This window comes from Prionailurus bengalensis, chromosome C2 (genome assembly GCF_016509475.1).
Source record: "Prionailurus bengalensis isolate Pbe53 chromosome C2, Fcat_Pben_1.1_paternal_pri, whole genome shotgun sequence".
Taxonomy (NCBI): Eukaryota; Metazoa; Chordata; class Mammalia; order Carnivora; family Felidae; genus Prionailurus; species Prionailurus bengalensis.
In genome coordinates, this window is record NC_057350.1 from 158,678,007 (window position 1) to 158,693,979 (window position 15,973).

A 15,973-nucleotide genomic window follows, 5' to 3' on the forward strand; every position below is an offset into this window, starting at 1 on the left:
GATGGTGTGTGAATGACATCCATGAAGTTGTTTTAAAAACAAGTCCAGACGAGAAATGGTGAAAGCCTGAACTCAAGCCACGCCACCGGTCACAGGAAAGGGAGACTGGACAGATGTTCGGACGTCAGAATCAGCAAGACCTGGTGCGATAATGGGCGGGAAGGGGGGCCGGACTGAGGAGTGGGAGTGGGAGCGGGAAGAGGAAAAGAATGGAGTCACGTCACAGGAGGGAAACGCAAGAGAGGCAGACTAACATCTGACCGAGAAACCAATTCGAGTTACCCTGGGGAACAAAGCCAAGGGCAAGGTAGCTCCGAGCTGAGGGAGGCACAAGGGCTTTAGCTGCTAAGGTATGAACCCCTAACAACGGTGTCGATGTTCACTGCTAACCACTTTTTCGCTTCCTCCTTCGGGTCAGAGCTGGCATCCCTCACTTTTACATCTGAGCAAACTGAGGCACACAGAGAGGAAGAGGAAGAGCCGAGGTCCTAACGCAGCTGCCTCCAGGCTCTGACACCCAAGCGACTTCCACGCGGCTACACTGCCCGCTGAGCAAGTAATGGCCACAACGACAGTAGAGACAACGACAGCTTCACTCTGCCGCTGCGGAGCCAGTTAGAACCACAGCTCTCACCCCTGCGCCTCTGCCAAGTGCAGAGGGGGAGCTTCACATGCACAGCGTGTCTATAGCTCGTCTGGAAGAGGGGCAGCGAGACCTGCATTTATCAAGCATCGGCACAATGCAGACACTTGTCACACATGTGTTACTTCTCCTCCTCGTGGTGTCCCTGGAAGAGAAGCCGTACTAGTTTCAATCGGCGGTCAGGGAAACGGTCTCACGAGAGGAGGTGACTGGCCCGGGGCCATGACGCATGAAGGGGCAGGAGAGGGACAGAATCTCCATACCTGGAAGCACCCACATGTATTCCTACATAGAGACTAAACATAAATGAATCGAGAGAGAGCGAGCACTCACGTGGAAAAATGTTACAAATGAGCGAATCCTGTAAATAAAAAATAAACATAAAGATTACCTGTATTACACTTGCAGCTTTTCTTGAAGTCTGAAACCATTTTTTTTTTAACAGAAAAATAAACTCCGCGAGTTAGGGCATAAAAGAACCCAAAGGCCTCTGTCCATTCCCAGAAGACATCCTTGGTCATTACAAGCTGACGAGAATCAGTTCTGTTTCTAAGCAGCTCCAGAAAAAAAAAAAATCACATAACTTCTTTTTTCTTTTTTTAATTTAAGAAAGTGCAATGAAGCGATATTTTTTTTAACTACCGATTAAATATGCATGGTGGAACTGGCTTGCTGGGCACCAGGACCTAAACATTAGAAATGTAATGCAACTTCTAGGGTGAAGAGTCAACGCACTTTCACCTTAGGAAAAAAATAGCGTTTAGTGGGAGAATTGTTAGCATTCAGAATGTGTAACTGGTGCATCTTGCCAAGTTCAGAACGAAAAGAGGACTGTGAATGCATTTAATGCTAAAATGAGAGATCATCGAACACAGGCTGTTTACAGAATTCAAGTCCTTTCTATTTTCTTAGGAATTAGAGACCTTTGTGTAATTTCTCATTGTTTTTCCCTGGTTTCTGCTTAGTAGGTTCCATGCCCAACGTGGGGCTCAAACTCACGACCGTGAGATTAGGCGTTGTGTGCTCTATCGACTGAGCCAGCCAGCCGCCCCAAGTGTAATCCCTCACTTAAAGCAGTGATCCTTTGCTTGAAATTACATCAAATAAAGAAATTAACTTTGCCTCAAAAGTGAAGATAATGCTTATTTTTAAAATACATTATTTGGACATTGATTTAATCTTATGGGTTGGACTCTAACACCACCAGGTTTTGGATATTTTTAACCTAAAAAATGGAATTTTCACATGGTTTCATACATTGGTAGGCTATTCTCTTGATCAGCCTATAACAAATTTCTGTAACATTTTACAAATAAAATAGCGTTCAAGTGTCCTTAGTTTTTAAAGGAAACGCTAGATGGCAGTAAATACACAAAAGTTGTGACATATGACCCTGTGTTACCAAGCATAATGATCATTTTTGCCTTTTATTGAATTTTATGCTCTACTATGTCAAGCTTAAAAAAAAAAAACCTGAATAAAAAATTTAAATAAAAATTAAAGTTCCCTGGCGTTACTACTGAAACAATCAAATTCATCTACAATTTAAACTGTGACAATACTAACTCTCAACTCCAACTTTATAAAACTGTTAAATTTTCTAAGTCTCCTTTGTTTTAACAAATTCTTTTTTTCTTTTTACATGAATACATTTTGTCATTTTTTTAAGTTTATTTATTCACTATTGAGAGAGAGAGAGAGACAGAGACAGAGACAGAGAGAGCATAAGCTGGGAAGAGGAAGAGAGAGGGAGACACAGAATCCGAACCAGGCTCCAGGCTCTGAGTTGTCAGCACAAAGCCTGAGGTGGGGCTCGAACCCCCACGGACCGTAAGATCATGACCTGAGCCAAAGTCAGACACTTTAACCAACTGAGCCACCCAGGCACCCCATAAATATATTTTAGATATTACTTAATTTGGAGAAAATAGCTTTAAGATAAAATACCTTAAACTGCTATTTCCATCAAGATGTTAAAAATTTACACAAAAATTTAAATACACATATGGCTTATTTACTAGGTTTCGAATTAGTGAAATTTCTATTCTTTTAGGGGCCATGGATGAATATATGTTAAGTACAGCATGCTATTAATTTAATGTGCTACTAGCAAAACACTGTTTTAAATTCAGTAATTAAAACTGACACTATCTAGATTTCAGGAAAAAACAAGAAAGTAAGTATAATATTAAGATTTTACTTCCTTATTTGAAAACCTATCTACAGATCAAAGGAAATATCTTAGAAACATTGCTAATCTGATCCACGGATGGTTTTAATGAACTCTCTCTAACATTCTGAATTGTAATTTCAGTAGCATTTTGCAGACTTACATGGTAATAAACCAAAAACGTATACTTTCTAATTTATATTAAACTTTCTACTTTTTGGATTCATTACAAGACCAGATGGCATTCAGCTCAGGTCTCAGCAACACTAGAATAAAACTAGCTAACTTACTAATTTTTGGGTTATTTCTAACACTTTCTCTGAGCTAGATTTTGTCCTGACACACAAAATTTTCAATTTAGAAAACAAAGCTGGGGTCCTCTCAATAGGTAGAAAGTCAATAAAATAAAAACAGCAAATCCTCAAATATACTACTTTGGTACAAAGGGAAGACTTATTTTAATACCAATCTGTGCCAATATAACTCAACTTTTGATCAATAGTTTCCAAAAAATCAGTAAATAGCTACAGTTACTACAAGCACCTTAAAGCAAACACACCCTCAAATAGCCAAAACAATCTTTTACAGCCTTGAAAAAGAACAAAGTGGGGAGTCTCACACTTGCTGACTTGAAAACCTACTACAAAGCTATAGTGCTAAAAGCAATGTGGTACTGGCATAAAGACAGAAAGATACTTATCACCAAATTCATCAAGTTATATATATTAAACACATACAGCTTTTTGTATGTCAATCACACATCAATAAAGCGGTTTAAAAAAAACCAGACATATAGACCAATGGAAATTAATTAAGAGGCCAGAAATAAACCCTCACTTTTATGGTCAAGTGATTTCCAGCAAGGATGGCAACACCATTCACTGGGGAAAAGACAGTCTTTTCAACGGGGTGCTGGGAACACTGGATGTCCTCAGGCAAAAGAACGAAGTTGGACCCTTACCTCACACTGTAGAAAAACTTAACTCAAAATGGATCAGAGACCTAAACTTAGGACCCAACACTATAAAACTCCTAAGAAAGGGCAAAAGCTTCATGACATTAGACTTGGCAACGATTTCTTGGATATGACACCAAAGGCACAGGCAACAAAAGAAACAAGTAGAAAAAACTGGACTTCTATGCATTAAGAGGGTAGTACCAACAGAGTAAAAAGGTAGCCCCCAGAATTAGAAAAAACATTCTCGAGTCACGTCTCTAACAAGAGATCGATATCCAGCACGTATAAAGAACTCCTACAAGTCAACAAATAAGCGAAAGGCCACTAAAAAAAAGAGCGGGTGAGGAAATTGAACAGATGATATTCAAACGGCCAAAAGCACATGAAAAGATGTTCAACATCACTGCTTGTCAGGGAAATCAAAACTATAATGAGGTATTACCTCACACCCATTAGGATGACCATTATTAAACAAACAAACAACAGAAAATAACAAATGTTGGCAAAGATGTGGAGAAACTGAATAAATGCTTGTGCCTTGCTGGCGGGAATGTAAAAACGGTTCAGCTGCTATGGAAAATGGTGTTGTGTTTCTTCAAAAAATTAAACAGAATTACCACATAATCCAGAAATTCTGTTTCTGGCTATGGACTCTAAAGAAGTGAAACAGGGACTCAAAGAGATATTGGTACATCCACGTTCACAGCAATATTATTCACAACAGCCAAAATGCGGAAGCAACCCAAGTGGCCATCGACTGACGAATGGGTAAGTAAGATGTGGTATATACATCCACGGGAATATCATGCAGTCTTGAAAAGGAAGGGAATTTTAACATATCCTATAACACACATGAACCCTGAAGACCTTATGACACAAGAGGACAGATATTGGATGATTCTGTTATGTGAGATTCCTAGAGTAATCAAATTCACAAGAACGGAAAGGAGAATGGTGGTTACCAGGGGCTGGAGAGGGGGGAATGGGCACTTAGTGTTTAACAGATACAAGAGTTTCAGTTACTGCCTTGAACTGTACAATTAAAAGTGGTTAAAAGGGTACATTTCATATTATGTGGGGCTTTTTTTTTTTTACCACAATTAAATTTCTGAAGAGGTTAAAACGGTAAATTTCCGATGTTTACTTCACCACAATAAAAACCAAAGATGAGGAAGCTGTATACATGTAGTTACAACCCCCTTACACTCCTTCACCCTGTGACTTAACTCTGGGTGATCTCAGTGTTAGTAAGGATCTCTGTATCAACAAATATTGGTAACATTTCTATGAGTTAGCTCATTAAAAAAAAAAAAAAAACAGAACACACCAAAATAATCACTATTATAAGGATTTAATCTTGGTAACCAAAGGAAATACTTCTTGTTTAGAGGTATAAGTCTAGCTGGCAATGAAACAGCCCAAAACTGCTGGCATTCTGGCCTACGGGGAAGAATTTTCAGCTGAAAAACACGTTTCTTCCGTGTCATGACTGACTCTAAAGTCGGTGGCTGAGACAGCCCGTGGCTGAGCTTTGGCCTTCCACCCCTCAGGTTGCCAGGCATCCCCAACTTACATCCTAGGAGCAGATTCTACCTGGGCTAGAATTCAGAGTGGGAAGTCTCCACTAGCACAGAGGAAGTCGGGATTAACTCACATCCAAGCCTTCTCAGAACTCACCAAAGAAGAGAAGACCACAAAGGGTCCCCTGTCTTTGGATGACAGTCGTGATGATCTTCTCCTCCACGTCACCACAGACCAGTCACCTGACATATCATTTATTCTGCCTAGTTGCGTCTCTTAGTAGGTAGATGTACTAAGCTATAGTGTATGTATGTGGACACGTGCGTGTGCGTGCGCGTATGTGTAAAATGTGCACATCTTCTCAGCTACATTAAGAAGCAGAGCTCTTGAGGACAAAAATAAAAAGACAGCTTTGTCTTTCCTTCGCACCAGATTCAGTATCATATACATAGTAGCTCTCAATAGTGACTGTGTATAATTAAGGAATAAAAAAAAAAGAGCACTTGCCACTTTGTGTTCTGTAAGTAGAACTCAGAAAACGTTATAAACAAATACAGTCATACAATTAATACCGAATATAAGTTTATCAGAAAAGAATAATACCCATTTTTTCTTTTTCTTTTGATTTATTTTTTTTCAGTTTATTTATTTTTGAGAGAGACAGAACACGAGCAGGGGAGGGGCACAGAGAGAGGGAGACGCAGAATCCGAAGCAGGCCCCAGGCTCTGAGCTATCAGCACAGAGCCCAATGCAGGGCTTGAACTCACAAACTGTGAGATCGTGACCTGAGCAGAAGTGGGATGCTTCACCAACTGAACTACCCAGGCACCCCCATTCTGTGTTTTGAAATTAAAAAAAAAGAAAGAAAGAATGTCCATTTTCTTTTTTAATAGCTTAATTTATTCATTCCACATTCACAGCACTGAACTGTATACCTACCATCACTGTTCATGTGAGTACTCTTATTTACTAGATGGAAAAGTAGACCCCATCCCTGGTCTTAAGAAACCAACAGTGCATGGGAGAGACAGACATGACATAAACACGCCTATCAGGAAGCGCCAGGCATATAAACGGGATAATCTCCATGAGGGAGGGCCATGGAGGCTTCAAGATAGGCTAACAGAAGAGATCCAGCAGAGATGGAAGAATCGGAAAAGCCTGGGAGACCAGTGACATCTCAGCTGAGACATAAGGAATAAAAGTGTGCTAGCCAGGCCCAAAGAAAGGACTTTGGTCCTAAGCAAAAGAGGAAAGAAAAAAGGAAAAAAAAACAACAAAAAGATTAATTAACAGAGTGAGGACTTCTGCTTCTGGAAGGATGGAACAGAAGTACTTTTCACTACTCCTCCTGCTAAGAACAACCAAAGACCATGGACATGACATACAAAATAAACACAAGGAAACTCTGAAAGGTAGAAAGAAGGCTGACTCAGCACAGACCCCAGTACCCTAAGGACCCCAGGTATACGTCCTAGACTAAGTGCTGAGGAAGGGCAAGTACAAATGCCAACGGGCACAGACAAAAAAAAAAGTCCCAAGACAAGCCTGTTCTCTAGCCAAAGGGCCAGCACAGGGGCGGCCCAGCAAGACAGAACTTTTAGATGCTCTAGCCGAACACCACAGAAATACTGCGGCCCACCCCACGCAGGCCAGCAAATTCCTGGGTGCCATCTGCAGAATGCTCCTGTAGACCAGGATATCTCCCAAATTAAGTGAGAAGAACCAGGCCCCAAATATCTGATGTTAAGACATCAGCAAATACAAAAGAAGAAAGTAGCATTGGGGATACACAGAACTCTGGACCAGCCAGAAACCTGGAGAAAGCGAAGGCAAAATCAAGAAGCGGGCAGTGAACACGTCCCGCATCGCTCAGAAGCTGGCAACAGAACCCCCAGATGTGGCTCACGGCAGAGCTCTGCTCGATTTGGGGGAGGGGACGGTTTTCAGGTCCTTCCATGTCTCTCAAGACTTTCATACTCCTCTTGTTCTGGCTCCCAATTTACCAAGAAATCTTCTAATAAACCAATTCCACTTTAACTTTAACACCAACTGTTACCGTCATTGGAAAAGTATCTCCTTATGGTAAGTTAACTGCCTGGCATTCTGGTCAGTCCTTTGTGAGTCTCATTAGTTTTAAGCGTCGGTCAGTCCCAAAAGCCTAATTAGCTCTGCGTGTACTGGCAAAGACAAGATCCCAGACCCACAAACTTAAAGGCCACATCCTAAATGGAAGGTACGCCATGAGCCTGGGCAGCGGGCCGTCTAAGACGCCTCTGTCTTGATCTCTCACTTACACAGGTGAGAAACCAGCCTTGCAAATAAATAGCTCTCCAAAATCCTATTCAACTCTCACAATTCAAAGCAGACCTACTTTTCTCTGCTGGAGCCGTCCCCTTTCCCTCCTAGTCACTGCTGTCTAAAATCATTCTCCAAAACGCATATTCTGCATAGAACATCCGCCACGAACACAGATTCCTATTAAATACACAGAAAGATAAACACAGCAAAGCAGAATCCGTTTCTTCAGCCACTCCTGGAAAGGCACAAGTTCACACTCTGACTGCTGGTTGGCCCTCGGTCCTGAGGCCTTAGGTACACGAACCACCGCCTTACAGTCCTGCTAAATTCTGCGGGATTAAATGTTCACAACTGCTCTATTTCTAAAGTATCTAAAAATGAAAGGTCACAGTAAGCACTAGCAATAAAAAAATTCCTGCGAATGCGTCCATTTGCAATTGGTCAGTGCTGAATTTTCAAGATGTTACAGTAATCCATATTCGGAACCACCATAAACAAAATGAAAACCTAAAAAGTACAGCCAGCCAGCCTCCTTGAACTTCGTATGCACGGTTATTATGCGCCTTCCTGATACATATCACATCTGGGTGTTCTAGAGTTTCACAATGAATTCCACACCTGTTGCTAACGAGATTTAAGTCGTTATCAAAAAGCATTTCTTAGGATCCATTTGCGGAAGAACGTAGAAATGACAGAAGAGGCTAAAAAAACGTCAAATCTGCAGAATTCTATTTCATACGGAAGTTCTCCACGCAGCACCGGACAGGTCAGCGCAACAGGAAGAACCACCTTCCCAAGCCCGCCCCGGCGATGGTCTCTGCGAACTGGGCAGCAACCAGAAATGCGTGTCTGTCCGTCACCTGAACTACCTCGCCTTCTTACCAGGAAATCTGTGTCGTTAAACTGCCAGTCACGGACAGTCAGGGATACCACTGCTGTCTGTAGGTCATCTCTGCTTAAACAGAGGCGTCTGCGTGGAGACTATTTAAAATACGTTGGAAGTTTCACTTACCTCCACGGCTACCACAATCAAAACGAGGTCCAATTTTGACTCTGGAAAGAGGGCATTCACTTGTGGTGACATTCCAATTAGAGCACAGTTAGTGACCACAGATATAACACTCATTGTTTCAAAAGCCAACTAAAAGGAAAAAAAAAATGTGAAATTAAAAACCACAATGACCTCTTCCATACTTCCTCAGCCTTTTTTTGTATCACATAAAATCAAAGAAAAAGCCTTTCCCTCGTTCCAAATATCCCAAGTACATTTAAAACTTTTTCTCTATAATGCTGTGATTTTCTTCGGCTTAAAAAAGTCAGGCCGTTGCAAGGCGTTTTCAATATTTATGGCTGGAATATCCAAAGCACTATGTTCTACCTTCCCAGCTGGAGGTGGCCAGGGGCCTGAGAATTTGGAAAACGTCCGAGAGGAGGATGCTGTTCAAGTTACCCTGCTCGTACCTAAAGGGAATCTAAGGTGGGGCCACCAGAAAAAATGTTTCACATTCGAAAACTGTTAGTATGATTTCAAATGGAATTTTTTTGTGACTGTCTTACTCTGCCACATTACAGACCACAGCTGGTCCGGCTACACCAGAGGCACCAGCTATCGTGATCCTTTTCGAGTGGCATTCGCCCAGGAGACTTCGGAAAAACACACGTGCCCCACCGAGCTACTGAACAGACTGACCCACGGCCCCGTGGAGGAGTCTCCCAGAGCCCACTACAGAGTACCGACTGCGGAAACGTGACCACTGCTCGGTCGCTCTTCCTTTTCGTGCACAACCTTGATCCCTGCCGAGTGACCCAACCGCTGGGAAGGGATGTAGAGGTTTCCATTACCTAACGAGCAAGTCGCGGGGAGGAATGCTGCAGCCCACAGGGAATACGGTCAAGGTGTCGTGATGGCAACGCCTGGCCACCCACTCGGGTACTCTGCTTGTGGCGAGCACAGCAGAGCATATAGACTTGTCCAATCACTGTGTTGCACACCCCAAACACGTGTAACGTTGTGTGCCAACTGTATTTTCGTTTAAAACAAGAATCAGATAAAAGTCCCACTAATTCTAAAAAATACAATTGCTGTTAGAAACTAAAATTTTAAAAGAAGCAAAACAAAGCACGATTGGATCCCAACTGAATAAATATCTGGTCTCATGGAGAATTTCCGCTTTCTTATTTTAGCAATCTTTGTATAACTTGATGATTTTTTCCGGAGTTTTCTTTACAACAAACCTACTCAAGACTTTATCTTCTCTTTAAGTAACGTAAAGTTTTTTATTTATTCCTTTTTTATCTTTACGTAGCTCAGAACTGAAAACTTGAAGTTACAGTGAAGAGTCTCCTTGCCCTCATGTACCCCTTACCTGCCCGCGAGCTCCTGTGCTCCCTACAAAAGGATCACCACTATTAATTTTTTTTTTTTGCCTTTCCAGATACTTTATATGCAAACTTGATAAGGAAATTCGAATATATGTGCCCTTTCTTCCCCTCTTTCAGCCCAATGCATACTGTCCGGTCCCTTGCTTTTGTCACTTAAAATGTCTTGGAGACTATTCTACGTCAGCACTCAAAGAGCTCTCTCATTCTTTGTCACAACTGTTTAAATATTTTATTGCAGAGATGTATCGGAATTTATTTAACCATTTCCTTATTGGTGGGCATTAGTTGCTATGACAGTCATTGTTCCATTTAGTTACCATGTAAATACATCATTTAACAAGAGCGGAATTAGGATAAACTCCTGAAAGTGGAACTGAGTCAAAGGTACCACGCATTCATAATTTTGATAAATAACGTCAAGCTGCACTCCATGAGACTGACCAGTTCGTCCTCCTATCAGCAGTATCGAAGAGTGCCTGGCTTCCTGCATTTTTAATTCCTCTATAGTGAAACATGATTTTTTCAAATACAGCCATATTGAGCTATAAGTTATGTGCAATAAGCTGTATTCGTTGAAGGTATACACTTCATTAAGTTTTGGTTGACGTACATACCTGTGAAAACACCACCACAAACAAGATGCAGAGTAATTCTACTTCCCCCAAAAGATTCCTCGTGACCCACCGCAATCCATGCTTCTCTCCACACCGGCCCAAAAGCAAACACTGATCTGCTTTTCGTCACTGCAGTTTTGTCACTGCTCCAGGATGTCATAACTGGAATGACATAGTACATACTCTTCCCCATCCTTTCACCCAGGATGATTTTGAGATTGAGCCATATTATTTCTATATCTATATCTAGTCTTTTCCATTTTTACCGTGGAGTAGTATTCCATTTTATGAATATACCATCATTCTTTATTTATTTACCTACTGATGGAACCCTGGGTTGTTTCCAGTTTTGGACTACTCTGAAGGAAGTTACTGTAGACACATGCGTGCATCCTGAAATGTTCACGTTCTCTCATTTCTCCTGGATATTTAGGAGCCGATGTGCTGAGGGTATGGCAGGTGTACGTTCAACTTTTTAACAAACTTCCATCTCATTCTGCAAAGCGACTGCGCCATGACGCATCCTCGCCAGAAAAGTATGACAGTTGCAGTTACTACACATCATGGCCAACGTTCACACCACGGATCTTCATTTTAAACTGGGTATGTAGTGCTATCTTCTGGTTTTCATTTGCATTTTCCCGGTAACTAATTATAAATCTTTTCATGAGCTCACTGGCCATTCACATATGTTTTTTGGTGAAGTACTTCTTCAAATCATGGTCCTTGTTTCCAAAGGCTGAAATGTCTTACTGAATTGTAAGAGTTTCTTAATCTGAACACAAGTACTCTGGCAGACATACGTATTGTGTATTTTTTCTCCCATTCTGTGTCTTGCCTGGTCTTCTTTTAACATTAGAAGAGCAAACTTTCCCCCCTCTCTGGAGACCTGGTTATCTCAATGCTATTAGTGGACAATCATTTCCCCCACTGAACTGAGACTTCACATAGACCACATAATCCATTTCTGGACTTACTCTTCTGTTTAACTGGTCTGACTGTCTACTGATGCACCAGGACCACACCACGTTAATAACGGAAGTTATGTAACAAGTTTTAATACATGGTAAGTGTCCCTGTTCTTCTTTATAGCTTTCTTGTTCTTCTATTTCATTCATTTCTCCCTGTGAATGTGACAATACGTTTACCGGCTTAAAAGAAAACCTTGGGCTGGCGTAGTGCTCCACTTGTAAATTAATTTGTAGGTCAATTTGTAAATGAAAGGAGAATTGATATGTATTGAATACTGAGACTTCCTTTATCAGTTAGCTATTACTACATAACCAACCACCCCAAACTCTGGCTTCAAACAGCCATTTATTTAGCTCATGATTCTGTGGGTGGACAATTTAGGATATGCTCGTCTCGGCAATTCTTCTGGTCTCAGCTGACTTTGACTGGATTTGCTCACGCACCTGAGGTCAGCTAGTGGGTAAACCAGAGATATCATTGGCCTTATCAGGCTACTTAGAACTTCTGGTACCATGTCCGATAAAGGTAGCAAGAGTGAACACCCTTGCCTTGTTCCTAATTTTCGAAGGAAAGCATTCAATCTTTCACCAGTAAGTATGATGTTAGCTTTAGATTTTTTTTAAAAATAGATGTCCCTTATCAAGTTGAAGAAACACCCCCATTTCTATTTTTGTGAGAGTTCTCAAAAAGGAATGTTGGATTCTCTCAAATGCTTGATATTATTGGTTGATACAACTATGCAGTTTTTCAAACTATTAAATGGCAGATTATACAGATTAATTTTCTAATATTAAACCAGGCTGGCATCCCTGGACTAAATCCCACTTGTCATGGTATACACTTCTTTTTATAGATTGCTGAATTCAGTCTGCTAATAGTTTATTAAGGTGTTTTGTCCATTTACTCACAAGGGATGTTGGTTTGTTGTTCTCCTGTCTCGCACTCTGGTTTTCTACTACACTGATACTAGCCTTCATAAAATGAATTAGGAAACATTCCCTCCTCCTCTGTTTTCTGGAAGAAGTTGTGTAAAATTGGGGTTCATTCTTAGAAATTGCTAGTGAAATCATTTGGGCCAATGTATTTCTTTTTTGGAAATGTATAATTACAAATTTAATTTCCTTATAATTACAGAGCTACTCAAATTATCTATTTCGTATTGGGTGAGTTGTGGTAGTTTGTATTTTTGGAGGCAATGATCCAAGTTGTCAAATTTATATGTGCAGAGTTGCTCATAATATTCCCTTCAATACTTTTGGTACTTTAAGGGTCTGTAGTGGTACCTGCTGTTTTATTTTTATATTGGTTATCTTGTCAACTATATTGATCTTTAGAACCAACTCTTTTCAGTAATCTTCTCTATTATTTTTGTTTTTCATTTCATCCAACTGTACTCTTATCTTTATTATTTTCTTTGTTTCTTCTGGGTTTCTTTTGTGCTTTGTTTCTAGTTTCCCGAGTAGGCATTTAGATTATTGTTTGAGATATTTTCCTCTTCTCTAGTGTATGCATTCAGTGCTACAAATTTCCCTGTCGGCACTGCTTTAGCTGTTTGATACGTTGTACTTTCATTTTCATTCAGTTCAATGTCTTCTGAATTTACTCGAAACTTTCTCTTTGACCCATCATTATTTAAGGAACGTGCATTTGGGGGCGCTTGGGTGGCTCCGTTGGTTAAACAACTGACTCTTGATTTCAGCTCAAGTTATGATCTCACCGTGGTGAGATCAAGCCCCATGTCAGCCTAGGCATGGAGCATGCTTAAGATTCTCTCTCTCTTCCTCTCCTACTGCCCCTCCCTCACTCATGCCCTTCTCTTTCTCTTTCTTTCTCAAGAAAACCATGCATTTAGTTTTCGAGTGTTTGGAGACTTTCCTGTTATCTTTCTCCTGCTGATTTCTGGTTGGATTCCACTAGAGTCAGAGAACATACTATACATGATTTCAATTCTTTAAAATGTTTAAAGTTTGTGTTCTGCCCGAGGATGAATGCTCTGTAAGCACTTGAATGTGTATTCTACAAGTGCTGAGCAGAGTGCTCTGTAATATGGATTTGATTCTGTTACCTGATGGTGGTGGTATTGGTGAGCCCTTCCATATCCTTGCTGACTTCCTAGCTCTTGTTCTACCAACTGTTGAGAAATGCGTGAAGTCTCCAGCTATACTCGCGGGTTTGTCGATTTCTCCTTCCGGTTCTATAAATTTCTGGTTCACGTATTTTAAACCACTGTTGTTCATTGTGCACACACTAAGCCTGCTATGTCTTCTTGGCAATTGATTATGCATATTACTGTGTGTGTGTGTGTGTGTGTGTGTGAGAGAGAGAGAGAGAGAGAGAGAGAGAGAGAGAGAGAGAGATCTTCCTTGACTTAGGAGTTGTGTTCCAAAAGGGTAAGTTACAAATATTGTAGGACAAAAATGGACCTACTACACCTAATCTACTGAATTAGAGCTGAACCCATAGCTCACCTTAAATGTGCTAAGAACCCTCGGATTAGCCTACAGCTAGCTGGGCAAAATCATCTCACACAAAGCTTATTTTATACTAAAGTACTGAGTATTTCCTGTAATTTGTTGAACACTGTACTGAAAGGGAAAAACAGAATGGTTGTGTGGGTATGGAATTGTTCTAAGTGTATCAGTTGTCTACCCTCATGACTGTGTGGCTAACTGGGAGCCGTGGTTTGCTGCCCAACATCGAGAGAGGATCATACTGCATGCCACTGGCTTGGGAAAAGATCCAAATTCAAAATTTGAGGTATGGTTTCTACTGAATACATATCGCTTTCACGCCACTGTAAAGCCAAAAAACCATAATCTGAACCGTTGTAAGTTGGGGACCATCTACATATGTTCAGTCTACTTGTGTCACCATTTATCAGTCTGAAGGATGTACAGAAACCTCACCTCCCTTTACCATTCTGTAAAATATCTTAATATTTTCCCTGCATATATTTAGAATCATCAGATAGTGTTACAATTTTTGTTCCAATTGTCAAACGTAACTTTAAAGACTTAAGAGAAGGAAAGTCTGGGGTGCCTGGGTGGCTCAGTCTGTTAAGCCTCCGACTTCAGCTCAGGTCATGATCTCACGGTTCGTGGGTTCGAGCCCCGCATCGGGCTCTGTGTTGACAGTTCAGAGCCTGGAGCCTGTCTCAGATTCCGTGTCTCCCTCTCTCTCTCTGCCCCTCCCCTGTTCATGTTCTGTCTCTGTCTCAAGGATAAATAAACATTAAAAAAGAGAGAGAGAGAGAGAGAGAGAAGGAAAGTCTAATTATGTTTATTCGTATTTTTGCTTTCCATGGTTTTTCTTCCTGACAGTCCCAGGTCCCTTCTTTTATCACTTCCTCAAGTTTAGAAAAATTTTTTAAACTATTCTTTTAAGGGGTATCTATATGGCTCAGTCACTGAAGCACCTGATTCTTGATTTCGGCTCAGGTCGTGATCTAATGGTTCATGAGATTAAGCTCTGCATTGGGCTCTGCGTTGACAGTGTGGAGCCTGCTTGGGATTCTCTCTCTCCCTCTCTCTCTGCCCCTCCCCTGCTCACTCTCTCTCAAAATAAATAAACATTTAAAAATCAATCCATCAATAAAGTGGCTATTCTTTTAGCATAGATTTTCTGGCAACAAATTCTCTTAGTTTTCTTTCATCTGAGAGTGTCTTGATTTCCCCTTCATTCTTTTTTTTTTTTTTTTTTAGTTTATTTATTTAGTCATTTTTTTTTAATTTTTTTTTTCAACGTTTATTTATTTTTGGGACAGAGAGAGACAGAGCATGAACAGGGGAGGCAGGCTCTGAGCCATCAGCCCAGAGCCCGACGCAGGGCTCGAACTCACGGACCGCGAGATCGTGACCTGGCTGAAGTCGGCCGCTTAACCGACTGCGCCACCCAGGCGCCCCTATTTAGTCATTTTTGAGAAAGAGAGAGAGAGAGAGAGAGAGAGAGCAGGGGGCGGGGTAGAGAAAAAGGGAGACAGAGAATCCAAAGCAGGCTCCACGCTGTCAGAGCAGAGCCTGACGCGAACCGTGAAGTCACGACCTGAACTGAAATCAAGAGTCCATGCTTAACCAACTGAGCCACCCAGCCCCCCTGCCCTTCATTCTTGAAGGATATTCTCTCTGAATACAGGATTCTGTACTGACACTACTTTTCTTTCAGCACTTGGAAAATACCATGCTGCTTTCTTCCAGCCTCCGTTATTTCCGATGAGAAACTGGCTATCATTCTAATTGTGTTCCTCCAAAGACAACACGTCATTTCTCTCTTGGTGCTTTCAAGTTTTTGTCTCTAGTTTTCATATGTTTAATTATCGTGTGTTGGACACGAACTTTGGGGGGCTGATCCTGTTTGGGATTCACTCAATTTCTTGAGTCTGTAGTTTTGGGTCTCTTGCCAAATGAAAAAGTCT

General features: G+C 41.1%; 1 protein-coding gene and 1 non-coding gene across 8 annotated transcripts in view; both read right to left on the bottom strand.

Annotated features, from left to right (window-relative positions):
- The window catches only part of ANO10 (anoctamin 10), a 220,056-nt gene that overhangs the window by 143,369 nt on the left and 60,714 nt on the right, over positions 1–15,973 (bottom strand). For all 7 annotated transcript variants that reach the window (XR_006299575.1, XM_043595922.1, XM_043595923.1 and 4 more), the window contains one exon: positions 8,607–8,735. Coding sequence is in view for 6 of the 7 variants with exons in the window: in XM_043595922.1 (XP_043451857.1) it covers positions 8,607–8,735 (129 nt within the window). In the remaining variant the exon portion in view is untranslated. The remainder of the gene's footprint in view (positions 1–8,606; positions 8,736–15,973) is intronic.
- On the bottom strand, positions 2,442–2,529 carry TRNAQ-UUG. Its single transcript has one exon. It is a non-coding gene; the product is annotated as a tRNA-Gln (tRNA).